Raw genomic sequence first — 13,634 nt, 5'->3', positions numbered from 1 at the left:
CGTCTTCCTAAATATTTGATCAAATTATTAATTTTGTGTATGTTTTCCATTGAAACAAGTTGGCTCTATTTACCACTTTGGTCCAATTTACCCCACTCCCATTTCCTGACATTCTTCAAAGCATATTGCTGATTGGTTGAAAGGGATCAAAGGACTGTCTCGAGTAAGGACTAAAGGACTGGAAAAATGTGCCGAGAAAACAATAAATCGGTGCTATTCGAAATCATTGGGAAGTCCCTACCCCATTGAAGGGGGTTATGTAAGGGTTAAGGTGAGGGTTATGGTTACGGTTACGGGTTAAGGTTAGGGGTCGCCCCAATGATCCCGGATAGCACTGACGGAAAGAAATAGTGGCCTATTATTTTACAGTTAATGTCCACTGTTCACATAATCCAATACATACATTTAGAGGTAAGCAATTAAAAGGTTAAAATTGAATAAAAAGGTGGTGGAAATGGTTGCGCAATACGGTTTATTGTATAGGAATTGGTAACAGGTGTATTTCAGAAAGTTTACTTGCGCAAATTACTTGTTTTCAGGCACAATTCCACCTCCATCCACCCTTCCATTTCCGTCCGGAACATTTTCCTTTGTAATTTGATAGTCGACCGTAATTCGTGTAATAAACTCACTTTTTAGGGAAGCCCAAAAAGTTTTCGTGCAATTAAGCACAGTAGCCTTGAGGTGCCACATCACAAAATATGGAATATTTTATACGGAGGAAAATGAAGACTATTGTTTTCCTGAATGCACTGGCAACAGTTGTTTGGTGTGCCCCTTCGCTCTGCGACCCCGAAGACGAATTTCTAGGTAAAGTAGGCCAACTCTTATTGTTTATGATAACGCACATGGTGTGTTTTATGCATAGGACGGACGTGATGGTGTTTAGGCTAATTCTGAAATAAAAGTGCATGGTTCAGAAATATTTCATTATATCTCAGACAAGACATGCAAACTGTGATGCTTCTATTCCCAATGTTTATTTACAAGCCAACGGGAACAACAATAAAAAATAACCTCGTGTCACAAATTAGTGCGAAATAAAGTGCTTATTTTTCTTTAGAGAATTATTATAGAACTGTAGACTATAAAGATTGAGGTAGATATTCATCACTAGTGAGAGGTGACCTGATCCAAAGAATGACAATTCTCAGCATTAATACGTTTTTACTGAAAGATAGACATTTGGGAGGAGAGATCGTGAAGCAAGATGAGAGGGTTAATAAAAAGCAGATTTTATAGTGCCACGATAACGCTGGTGATAAATGCGATTCTGCCATCTAGTGTTAAATGCATGACAGCAACTAACAATAGTTTTGTCTTTCAGGTATCTTTTGCAAAGAACCAGAACCAGAACAACGTATGTACATTTTATTTTCTTCAATAAATCCTTCAACTCATGTAAATGTGTTGTTTGTAAAGCCTTGGTGACACCATATGCTAAGGTTATTACGACTTTAGGACCAACTGACTATTCTAAACCAACTGAAAGCATCCTAACATGATGTGTTCATTGCACCACAGTTAGATAGCTTAGAACTTACTGTTCATACCGAAAGAAGGCCTAAAGGACTGTACATTTATACAATTTTATCAAACCACAGGCTGAACTACCTATCACACTTTTGAAGATGAAGTTTTACTAAGTGATTAGGCTAAATGGGATATTATGGCCTTAAGGCCTCTCCGAGCTATCAAGTGTATTTTTGGATGATAAATGGCTGTATGAAATATTCACATTTTAATCTCCACTGATAATAGAAATATTTGAACTTGATCATTTTCGGTAGTGCAGAGAGGTAGCTAGCTATATGAGACAATAAAGAAGTTTTAGACCAAGGGGTGGATTCTTCATGCATATCCATATGACTTCTTAATATCAGGTTTTTTTCATTTTCCATGCCAAGGATATGAGTAATGAGCCTTATTGTGTACTGAGCATCTTAGCTAGGTTTCTTAAACAAATTAACCGAGAACAAATGTAAAAGTACAAGAGAAAGAACAACCTGGCCAATACCCCTAAACATACTGATTTACAATGGAGAGAACATATGGTCTCAAAGCAGCATCTTGCAAGCAGGTTAACACTACGCCTACCTGAAAATAATTTATAACAAACCTATTGTTCTATGAAAATGTTGCCACCCACCTTACAAAAGCACCCAAAGGTCTCACCGATGTTAATTGCAAAGATTTCATGAAATTATGAGACAATAAATGGTATTATAACGCATTGCATAATGATGAACCTATTGATATAACGGTATCTATTCTATACTTTGATGATTCAACACGGTAAGCTACATTCAGATAAGTCACTCACCACATAAGCTACATTCAGATAAGTCACTCACCATATAAGCTACATTCAGATAAGTCACTCACCATATAATACTGAATTTGTCCTGCTCCTCGGTTGGCTCTTTCCTCTACTCAGCCAAGTGCATGGACATCATGATGAACTACTGCGACGACATGTCCTACACCCACACCGTGTTCCCCAACATCCTGGGCCACAGGACCCGCGAGGAGGCCGAGCTGGGCCCCGAGTACCTCCTCGTCAGTGTGGTCCACAACTTGCTCAATGGAGAGTGCACCCCGGACATCCGCATGCTAGGCTGTTCAGTGCTGGTGCCTCGTTGCGAGAAGGAGAAGGTTTGATGCTAACAAAGGATAACTTAATAAAACAAATAAATCAAAGAAAATTGCACTTTATATATGTTCCCAACAATTTAATGGGTAAATCTAATAACCAACATTTTGATAATGCAGTGCCTTCTTCAGTAAAAAAAAAATCCCACTTTCAATAATTGAATAACGTTTTTCTTTTATAATGTAAGGTGCTGAAGCCGTGCAGGAGTACGTGCGAGGCTGTGAGGAAGAACTGTTACCACGCCTTCGAGGGCATCGAGATGGCCTGGCCATACTTCCTGGACTGTGACCGCTTCTTTGTCAGTGACCAGGAGGGCTGTTACGACCCACTGGAGGGCTTACGAGGTAACGACCACAGTTTAACTGGTGTGTCATAAAAATGACTATCAATATATGATAGGGACAACAGTATGACACTAACTGTGCAGTATGATGTTGGCTCAAATAATATTTTCATGCATAAAACAATCCCTTGAGCAAAATGTAAAACTAGAGAGAACCATGTGTGTCAATATTATTGCAAGATTATGTCATTATAAAGAAAAATAACACCCCAACCCCTCCTAATAACAGAAGTATATTGAGTGGTAACTGAGAATGCAGTTTCTATCCAGATTAATCACCTGGTTGCCACATGACTCCTTGTGGCACACCTCAAGAATGTACTTAAACTATTTATAGGTCAATTCAAATGCCTTTTTACATGAACATTCACCGTTTTTTGATGATTGTATTATGCCACAATCCTCTCAACACATTTTTATAATGAACCTTTATTTAACTAGGCAAGTCAGTTAACAACAAATTCTTATTTACAATGACGTTAACATATCTGCCAATAATATCTTGCCTCCTACAAGATATGCGTTTTAACAAGTCTATGAATTCACACTGATAGGTGACAGAGAACTGTAGTATATGTTCACTAGAGCAGTGATCAGTCTAACTTGAGTTCAGTACAGTTTGTTTCTGCCTGTAGCTGCAAACAACCAACCATTCCAGCTGTGTGATTGCTCTGTGTTCATGAGTCCTCTCTTCCTGTGTACTCTCTCTCTCTCTCTGTTTATCTCTGCAGCTGCTCTATGCCACCACAAACAAGTCCTACAGGAGCCTATACTGACACAATAACAGTTAATGTAGCTATTTTGCTGAAATAAATCATAGATATGCATATTATATATATGATATGGGTGTAGATATACACACAGATGGTGGTACCACATTTTGCATAACAGCTTTTAGTGTAGTATGAAATCTGTTTCAAAAAATATATTTGATTCTAACTGAAACACAAGATGTCTGGCAAGCCTTGTAAGCTATGTAATTAATTCCATGCTGATATTTATTTTGAACAGATGTCTCTGGTCTTATGTTTCAACTTCATTCAGTTTCTTACCTTTTAGGTCTTGCACATTTCCCTAAATGTGCACATTTATACAGGGGAGACAGGGGCGAGAATGTAGACCTTTTCCACTTTATGTAATTTCTCTGTCTCCTGACATTTTACAGGGCTCTACTCGACATGAGATGAAAGACTAAGGCCTCATTTAATAATGGGGTATCTCGATATACACCCGATGAGGCGCTTTATTGACGCATGGTTACGCTTTCAAATGTTAACTTTTCTAGGACACTGAGTCAAAAGTCACACTTGCTAGTTAATACAAAGTGTCATGAGCTGGCTTGGAACACTATTGACCTTTATATCTTTGGTTACACTTCATAATAACTTCCACAAATAAGACATTACACTTACAACTGTTCATAGATGCTTATAAATGCTTGTCAAATCCTTATCATACAGTGTCACCATCTCTTGTTTATCCTAGCGAAACAGGAAGGTAATACCCCTGAGAAGCCTCATACTGTCATCCAGTTCAGCTATCAGTCTAACGCCCAGATGAACAGCATCCTGAAGAAGACTGCAGCACGATGCTCCGAAATCGCCATGACCTACAGCATTGGCCGCAGTGTGGAGGGCAAAGACCTGCTAGTGATAGAGTTCTCAAACAACCCCGGAGTACATGAATTGCGTAAGTACTAATGGTCCTCGGTGCACTACAGTGTGAGTCCTGGGAATGTTATTTCTTAAACGCTGTCATATGTCTCTCAATTAGGGGCGGATTCCAACATAGGAATTTATGCCATTCCTACGCACTTCAGTATTTGGTATTCAGATGTATCTTGTTCAGTCGCGTAAGGCGCCATGCAGGTGCTACCTTGCAGGCTCTGAATACATTTAATTAAACTGCTGAAAAGCCATATATATATATATATATATATACTTATTTAGGTTTAGGAAAGTATTTATGAATCATGAATTGGTTTGGAGAGCACAAAAGAAAGCATTGGTTTGATTCATTCTGAAAATGGCCACTTTCAGTTCAACCCATGGTAATGTGGGAACATTAGTGTACATAGAATTATAATAGGGAGAATAGTGTACGATACTAGACTATACCCTCGTCTGTTGGTTGCACTAACCATGGAACTGTGTAATGACACGGCCAAGTATTGCGGCATGCATCAGGTTCAAACTGTTACGGCTTGGTCTGCGCTCCGCTCCATAACAATTTCATTTGCTTACATGCCATTTTTTGTATATTATCGACTGTTACTAATGATCCTTAGCAACAACCGCACGGCCATGACCGAGGAAGCAAAGGGAAACGATACAATGAAATTAAATGGAATTATAATGTAGGCTAAACTAACTGGGAACTAACAGTAAATTGGCAGTTGAATATGTGTTTGTTATTAGGCCTACTGATGGTCGATACTGATAGTGGCTAATTATTAACATGATAGAAATAGGAGACAGAGAAAGCCGGAGTAGGCTATAATTAAGACATTCAGTAGTGCCTATCCCTGCAAGTTAAAAGACTGCAATTTAAACTCTGCATAATGGCACAGCATTTCATAAACTTTACTGTGGTAAAGTTGATATGCTTCAGTTTGCTGCCATATGACTGGTTTCACATTTATCTCTAGCAATTATAAGATAAAATAGACCTAAAACAAGTGTCATTTAGCCTATATTTACCATTCCTTTATCCAAACGGATTACTCATTTACCTAGCTCTTATCAAGTTGTAAATTACAGTGCCTGGAGAACGGTGTTATTTAAATCAAAAAAATTAAATAGATGCTTCTTCCACTTGAAACAGGTAGGTTCGCTGGACTTTATTCATGGTTTTCTCACACGTAAAGGTAGTGAAATTCCTCTTCTTTTGTGTTTATTTTATCAGGTAATTTGACTGAGAACACATTTTCATTTACAGCAACAACCTGGGGAATAGTTACAGGGGAGAGGAATGAACCAATAGGAAGCTGGGGATGATTAGGTGACCATGATGGTATGAGGGCCAGATTGGGAATTTAGCCAGGACACCAGGGTTAACACCCCTACTCTTACGATGTGTCATGGGATCTTTAGTGACCACAGAGAGTCAGGACACCCATTTAATGTCCAATCTGAAAGACAGCACCCTACACAGGGAAATGTCCTCAATCACTGCCCTGGGGCATTGGGATCTTTTTCTAGACCAGACAAGAGTGCCTCCTACTGGCCCACCAACACCACTTCCAGCAGCATCTGGTCTCCCATCCAGGGACCAACCAGGACCAACACTGCTTAGTTTCAGAAGGAGACCAGCAGTGGGAGGCAGGGTCAGAATAGGGCGTTTCTGAAAAACACATCCGCCACACCGTCAATTATTCGAGCTCCACTCCAAACAAATAGCGGGTGAATAGCATGCTATTCTAATGCTTAAGTACAAGGTCAGAATGGACAGAGAGAAAAGTGCATCAAAAGGGGATTATGTTCCATTCCCGCACACTTAACACGGGTCAGAATCGAGCCCTTAATTATTATTTTGCCTATGTCCACAGTTCAACCAGGGACAATGTAACTTTTCTAAATGTTTACACATGACTGTAAGCTGTTGTCTTGGTTAAGTCTCCATGGAAAACAGATCATTCATCTCAAGGGACTCTTTGGTTGAATACATTTAAAAGAAGTCCCTATCCTGTCACCTTCTATCAACAGTTGAACCAGAGATGAAGTACATAGGAAACATGCATGGGAATGAGGTGCTGGGTCGCCAGCTGTTGATCTACCTGGCCCAGTACCTGTGTTCAGAGTACCTGCTGGGGAACCGGCGCATCCAGACCCTGATCAACACCACGCGTATCCACATCCTGCCCTCCATGAACCCAGACGGTTACGAGCTAGCTGCCGCCGAGGTCCAGGACACCATCGACCCTGAGAACGAGGAGGTGGGTTGAATCAATGTTGTTTGACACGTCATTTTAATATTTTGTTGTTTTATCACTGTGTAAAACAAATTGCATTTGCCAGAAAGGTATTAATGTATGTAATCAGTTTCCCAGCTTTTAAAAAAATTCAACAACAGGCCTCAATATTTGGTTTAAACTATCGCTGATTTCATATTACTTGACAGCGACGATCCTACAGTATGCTTTGACATGTATGCTTTGACTCACATACCAACCTGACTACCACTGTATGAACCCTACAGGCTCAGAACTACAACAGCTGGACCCTGGGTCGAGGCAACGCCCAGAACATTGACCTGAACAGGAACTTCCCTGACCTGACTACGATCGTTTACAGCCGGCGCAGACACAGACATTTCCGTAGCAACCACATCCCAATCCCAGACGCTTACTGGTTTGGTAAGGTACAGTATGAATTCCTAGCCATCCATGCTTGCATTTCGTGTGGGATTTTATACTTGCGGATAATAATACATGCATCAAATATTGTGCAATGATGACTGCTTTCAATGTAATTTGGATTTACATTTACATTATTTTACCTTTCCTATTTACATTGACGGTCTACCAAAAGGCAAAAGGCCTCCTGCGGGGACGGGGGCTGGGATAACACATTTAAAAAGGAAAATATAGGACAAAACACACATCACGACAAGAGAGACAACACCACATAAAGAGAGACCTAAGACAACAACATAGCATGGCAGCAACACATGACAACACAGCATGGTAGCAACATAACATGACAACAACATGCTAGCAACACAACATGGCAGCAGCACAACATGGTAGCAGCACCAAACATGGTACAAACATTATTCTGCACAGACAACAGCACAAAGGGCAAGAAGGTAGAGACAACAATACATCCCGCAAAGTAGCCACAACGATCAGTAAGAGTGTCCATGATTGAGTCTTTAAATGAAGAGATTGAGATAAAACTGTCCAGTTTGAGTGTTTGTTGCAGCTCGTTCCATTCAATAGCTGCAGCGAACTGAAAAGGAGCGACCCAGGGATGTGTGTGATTTGGGGACCTTTAACAGAATGTGGCTGGCAGAACAGGTGTTGTATGTGTAGGATGAGGGCTGCAGTAGATATCTCAGATAAGGGGGAGTGAGGCCTAAGAGGGTTTTATAAATAAGCATCAACCAGTGGGTCTTGCGACGGGTATACAGAGATGATCAGTTTACAGAGGAGTATAGAGTGCAGTGATGTGTCCTATAAGGAGCATTGGTGGCAAATCTGATGGCCGAATGAGAGCACCCTTACCTGCCGATCTATAATTTACGTCTCCGTAATCTAGCACGGGTAGGATGGTCATCTGAAATCAGGGTTAGTTTGGCAGCTGGGGAGAAAGAGGAGCGATTACGATAGAGGAAAGCAAGTCTAGATTTAACTTTAGCCTGCGGCTTTGATATGTGCTGAGAGAAGGACAGTGTACCGTCTAGCCATACTCCCAAGTACTTGTATGAAGTGACTACCTCAATCTCTATGTGTAATGTATCTTCAATGTTAAATATCAAAGTTTGAATTGAGTTTTGATTACCAATCATCAAGTTTTAACTGAGAAGTTGACGATTGGTAATTGTTGTCAACCGTCACCTAACCTCGCCTGTAGCCTGTTATGCCATCATTTCTTAAACCTGGGTTTTATTGATGTGCCCAGCTCAAGATGTTGACTGTAATTGATATGCTTGTCTTGATGTGTGTCATAATGCAGGTAGCTCCAGAGACATACGCAGTCATGAAGTGGACCAGATCCTTTCCCTTTGTGCTCTCAGCTAACTTCCACGGAGGGGAGTTGTTGGTGTCCTATCCCTACGACCTCTCCAAACACCCACTAGAGCAGAAGATGTTCTCCCCCACGCCAGATGAACAGGTAGGCGGGACTGACAGCAACATGTACAGTCAATAGGACGACAACAGCACACTCCAAAATGGACTGCACTCTATGATCTGAAGTGTGTCTGTTGCAGAGAGAAGGCCCGTTGATTGTTCATGCTCCACATATATAAAGATGAATTGTAGTTTTTATTTCCTCGACAGTCGTCATGTAACATACATGTAAAGAAAGAAGAAAATGTATCTCAGCTGCTACCAAATCAAACTAATGTAACATATCAAATTTCAAGGTAAACGAAACTACCCATTATATTTTTTATGAATACGACAAAGATAATATATTTTATTTTTGGCTACAGGTATTCAAGCAGATAGCGAGAACATATGCAGATGCCCATGCCACCATGTCAGAAGGAAACTCTGGAAGGTGTGAGAACTTTGGCAGCATCGGCCAGGACGGCATCATAAATGGAGCAAGGTGGTACAGCTTTGCAGGTGGTAAGTTTAAAAAATAAAAAAAACGGTCAGATTTAAAATACAGTCCAGGACTGTTGAAGTGACGATATTGCGAGCAGGTGGCTGGTGGCACCTTCATTTGGGAGGATGGACTCATATTAACGGCTGTAATAGAATGGTATCTATCCATTCATTCCATCACAGCTATCATTATCAAATCAAAGTTTCCTGGTCACGTTCACAGTTTATAGCGGTGCAGCGAAATGCTGATGTCACTAGCTCCCACACATGCAGTCAAATGTCAAACAGCTAGAATGTAAAGAAAAGCAAGAAATCAAAAATGGTGTAACGGATGTGAAATGGCTAGCTAATTAGCGGTGGTGCGCGCTAATAGCGTTTCAATCGGTTACGTCACTCGCTTTGAGACCTTGAAGTAGTGGTTCCCCTTGCTCTGCAAGGGCCGCGGCTTTTGTGGAGCGATGGGTAACGATGCTTCGTGGGTGACTGTTGTTGATGTGTGCAGAGGGTCCCTGGTTCGCGCCCGGGGCGAGGGGACGGACGTAAAGTTATACTGTTACAATGGCAGGAAACTGTTCTTATGAACCATCCTCCTGTGATTGAAATAGCTGATGTAGGCTCAATGAACTTAATAGGCAAGTTATATTATGAACTATGATCTTTAGTTATAGAGCATTTAGTTATTGTCACTAGTTCGATTATGAAGATGGCGGTTTGTCGTTTCTATCACTGGTACGTTGTTCTTCCTGTCATGTGATCAGGTATGCAGGACTTCAACTACCTCCACACTAACTGTTTTGAGGTGACGGTGGAGTTGGGCTGTGATAAGTTCCCAGCTGAGGAGGAGTTATACACTGGCTGGAAGGACAACAAAGAGGCTCTGCTCACATTCATGGAGTCGGTGAGAGACTTTAAAGCCAGCATTTCATTCCAAAACATCACTCCTTTTCACAAATCTGAGTCGAGTTCTCCACTAATCCTGCGTCTCAATGTTTACCAGGTCCACCGTGGAATAAAGGGAATAGTAAAGGATGCGGACGGGAATGGAATCAAAGGGGCAAGGATATCTGTCAGAGGAATAAGGCATGACATCACCACAGGTAAAGTCAGCCTCTCCGATGGGTCATTTTCACTAGAAAATGTCAGTATGATTCTGGGTGGTAAGCATTTGAAAAAAAACATCCTCACTCTCTCTCTAGCTGAAAACGGAGACTACTGGCGCTTGCTAACCGCTGGCATCCACATCCTGACTGCGTCTGCACCAGGCTACACCAGAGCCATGAAAAAGATCCACCTCCCGGCACGCATGCAGAAAGCAGGCCGGGTGGACTTTATCCTGCAGAAGGCTGTGGTGGAGCCTGACATGGAGGAGGACTATAGAATCCCATCCATGGGGACCTATGAGGACTTCGACCCCTACAACCAGTTTGAGCGCTACACCATTAGCGAGCAGAACCAGAACGGAGAGGAGGGGCAGGAGAAACCGTGGTGGTGGAGCTACTTTAGCCACGCCCATGGCTCCGCCCCCACCTGGCTTCTCAGAAACTAGCTCATCCCCTAAATATACATAGAATCCTCTATGGCTCCCACTATAGCCTCCTTTCTCAACTCTGGTCCCCGATTACCATCAAGGGTTGCACATACCTCCTACAGGTCAATACTAGCACACCTAATTAAATTAATCAAGGGCTTGATGATTAGTTCAATCACGTGTGCTTATATAAGGGTGGAACAAAAATGTGCAACCCTGGGTGTACTCCAGGACACTGCCCTACATGATCAAAGACTGGTTACTATTTAAGTTGAATATGATTTACATAATGCTATCATACAAGTGTCACATTTTAGTATTACCATTATTATCCGTTGCTGCAAACCTGTCGTAACCGAAGCAAAATATAAAATAGCTAGTTGTTCATGATAGCAATATGTAATCTTAATAAGTCATAGTTTATGTAAAGTGTTTTCTCCAAAAGCTAGCCTCCATTTTACAAACTTTTGCCCTGTTAAACTGCTTCACTTTATGACCATAATGCAACACAGGAAGGTTGAAAGGCTTCAACGATTTGTCTCTCCACCCGCACATATTTGTACGTGTTTATAATAAAACATTATTAAAGAACATTCATTTGTTACTATTACTGCTGTTTATGGAGTCCCACCCTACTGAAACTTTGTTAAAGAGAAGCGTTCTTAATGAGTGTGGTGCTTTCTAGTTCAATTTGACCTCACTTGCAGATTTCTACTATGAAGTAAGTTTACTTCATGATAATACGGTAAAGTATCTTCTTCTCAGATAGTGACTGTTGTACTTTACAATAATTGCCCCTGAAGTGTATTCACATGGCAGTAAATGGGAAACTTGTGACCGTCGTCTCCTTTAAAATATGTAATGAAACAGATTGGCCACAAGATGGCATCCTAATTCCATTTGTTTTCGCCCATGTTACATTTTCAACTGAACTGCCTTTCCAAGAAAAGCAAACCTTTCCAGCCAACCAATACTGTATCCCCAGTTCTGCCACATGGCAACGTATAGCATCTGTTAAAGAACCAGAGGCACCGTCAGTCTCTTATACCAGTCAACCAACCATGCTTTAAGAACCGGAGTGTGTGTCATTTCACATAGCGCTCTGCATCACTTTCTCTAGTGGATCTAGTTGATATCGTCAGTGTTTGTCTCACATTTGACCTAGATATGTGTCATTTCACATAGCGCTCTGCATCACTTCTCTAGTGGATCTAGTTGATATCGTCAGTGTTTGTCTCACATTTTACCTAGATATGAATTGATCTGAAAAAAGTGTCAGTTCTATCTTGTAAATTGTTTTGCCACATGTTAGTTTCTGAATATCATTCTGCCTACCCCTTTACAGTGCGCCTGTGCCTTGGAAAAAAAGAGTAGGATATTTGTTGTAAATGGTAAGATGCAGTATAGTCTTGCAATAAGGGATCGTCAAGGAGTGGCTATGCGTTCTATGGAAAATAATGAACGACGCGCTAGAGGAGTGGAACTGACCTTCCACTGAGTTGCATTATTTTCCAGAGAACGCACAGAGCCCGGGGTTGATTACCCTTTTATACCATGGCTTGCACTATCTTACATTATTTAATACCATGGACACCATTCCACAGTATGCAGCTAGCGATGAGAATACATGTTTTCTTCAATCTTCCCTCTAAACATTTGAGATGATGTTCAGTTCTGATATTTAGTAAACGGAGGCCTAATCTGATTTGTGTTTGTGTATATTTCCAGATGTCAGCACTCCTGGCATATCAATCTACAGTTGAACTGTGGCTGCTAGGCTGTTGTCACTTGACCCAATCTGACCAAACACCATCTCCTAGGATCACAACCCAAGGCCAACTCATCACTTATTGAGCAGCTAATGGTTATAATTTATAGGCATTTCAATAATGCATAAATATACATTCTGTGTCTGTGAAAGGGATTCTTCACACAAATAATGAAATGACTTTAGTGTTTCTTTACATTGAAAGTAAAAAGCAAGGAGAGATTGTGACCCACACCTAGCCATACATGGCCTCCCACAAACCCTAATGCATTCGTGACCAAATATGTTTCCGAGTGAATGAATCCCATATATAACATGTCATTATTTGCATGCACAAAACATACATTGCATAGTACAATGAATACATCTGTATCAACAATATTGTAATTTAGGTGAACCATCTCTTGCTTCAGAAATGTTGTGCATTTATCATTTATGAAATTCAGTCTGTTATAAATAAAATCATAAAATACACATTGTTAAAGTAATCTACATAGTGGTAGGGTACTGTAAATTAGAACATCATTTATTCGTTTTTGTTTAAAGAGATACTTAAGGATTTAGTCAATGAAGCCCTTTCTCTACTTCCCCAGAGCCAGATGAACTCATGCATACCATTTGTATGTCACTGTGGGCAGTTTGAAGTATCCCTTTAAGTCTGGGGTGTAAACAGGATTACCAACTCCACTCTGTGCAGTTCTATGAAAATATACCAATTCCCAGGATCCGTATCACCCCCTGAATCATGGTATATTTCCATAGGACTGCACAAAGCATCATTGATGATTCCTTACATAACACAAGAAAATGTAGCATAAATTCCATGTAATTATGCACTGTGAACACCAGTGGCGGTCGGTGCCGTTTAAGATGAAGGAGGATGATTTTTTTCATGAGCATGGCCTTATTTCTATTACAGCACGTTGGAGGACTGTCATTCATATTCCATTTACCCAGTTCAACGTAACATTGATAGGTTTAGGCTACGGCCAGTGGTGGAAAAAGTACCCAATTGTCATACTTGAGTAAAAGTAAAGATACCTTAATAGAAAATGACTCAAGTAAAAG

General features: G+C 40.8%; 1 protein-coding gene across 2 annotated transcripts; it reads left to right on the top strand.

Moving 5' to 3' along the window:
• The first annotated feature begins 570 nt into the window (after positions 1-570).
• LOC129865806 (carboxypeptidase Z-like) lies at positions 571-11,391 on the top strand. Of its 2 annotated transcripts, XM_055938819.1 has the most exons (12): positions 572-810; positions 1,328-1,360; positions 2,438-2,655; positions 2,841-2,997; positions 4,482-4,685; positions 6,701-6,930; positions 7,194-7,355; positions 8,672-8,830; positions 9,153-9,291; positions 10,029-10,168; positions 10,268-10,367; positions 10,467-11,391. In XM_055938819.1, the coding sequence occupies exons 1-12, from the start codon at positions 702-704 to the stop codon at positions 10,814-10,816; spliced, it is 2,001 nt and encodes a 666-aa protein (XP_055794794.1). In that variant the 5' UTR covers positions 572-701; the 3' UTR covers positions 10,817-11,391. The 2 variants fall into 2 exon arrangements, with proteins under 2 accessions (XP_055794793.1, XP_055794794.1); XM_055938818.1 differs by having other exon boundaries at positions 571-810; positions 10,029-10,367.
• Positions 11,392-13,634: the final 2,243 nt, after the last annotated feature.

This window comes from Salvelinus fontinalis, chromosome 11 (genome assembly GCF_029448725.1).
Source record: "Salvelinus fontinalis isolate EN_2023a chromosome 11, ASM2944872v1, whole genome shotgun sequence".
In the NCBI taxonomy this organism is placed as follows: Eukaryota; Metazoa; Chordata; class Actinopteri; order Salmoniformes; family Salmonidae; genus Salvelinus; species Salvelinus fontinalis.
This window is presented reverse-complemented; position numbering and strand designations above follow the sequence as displayed.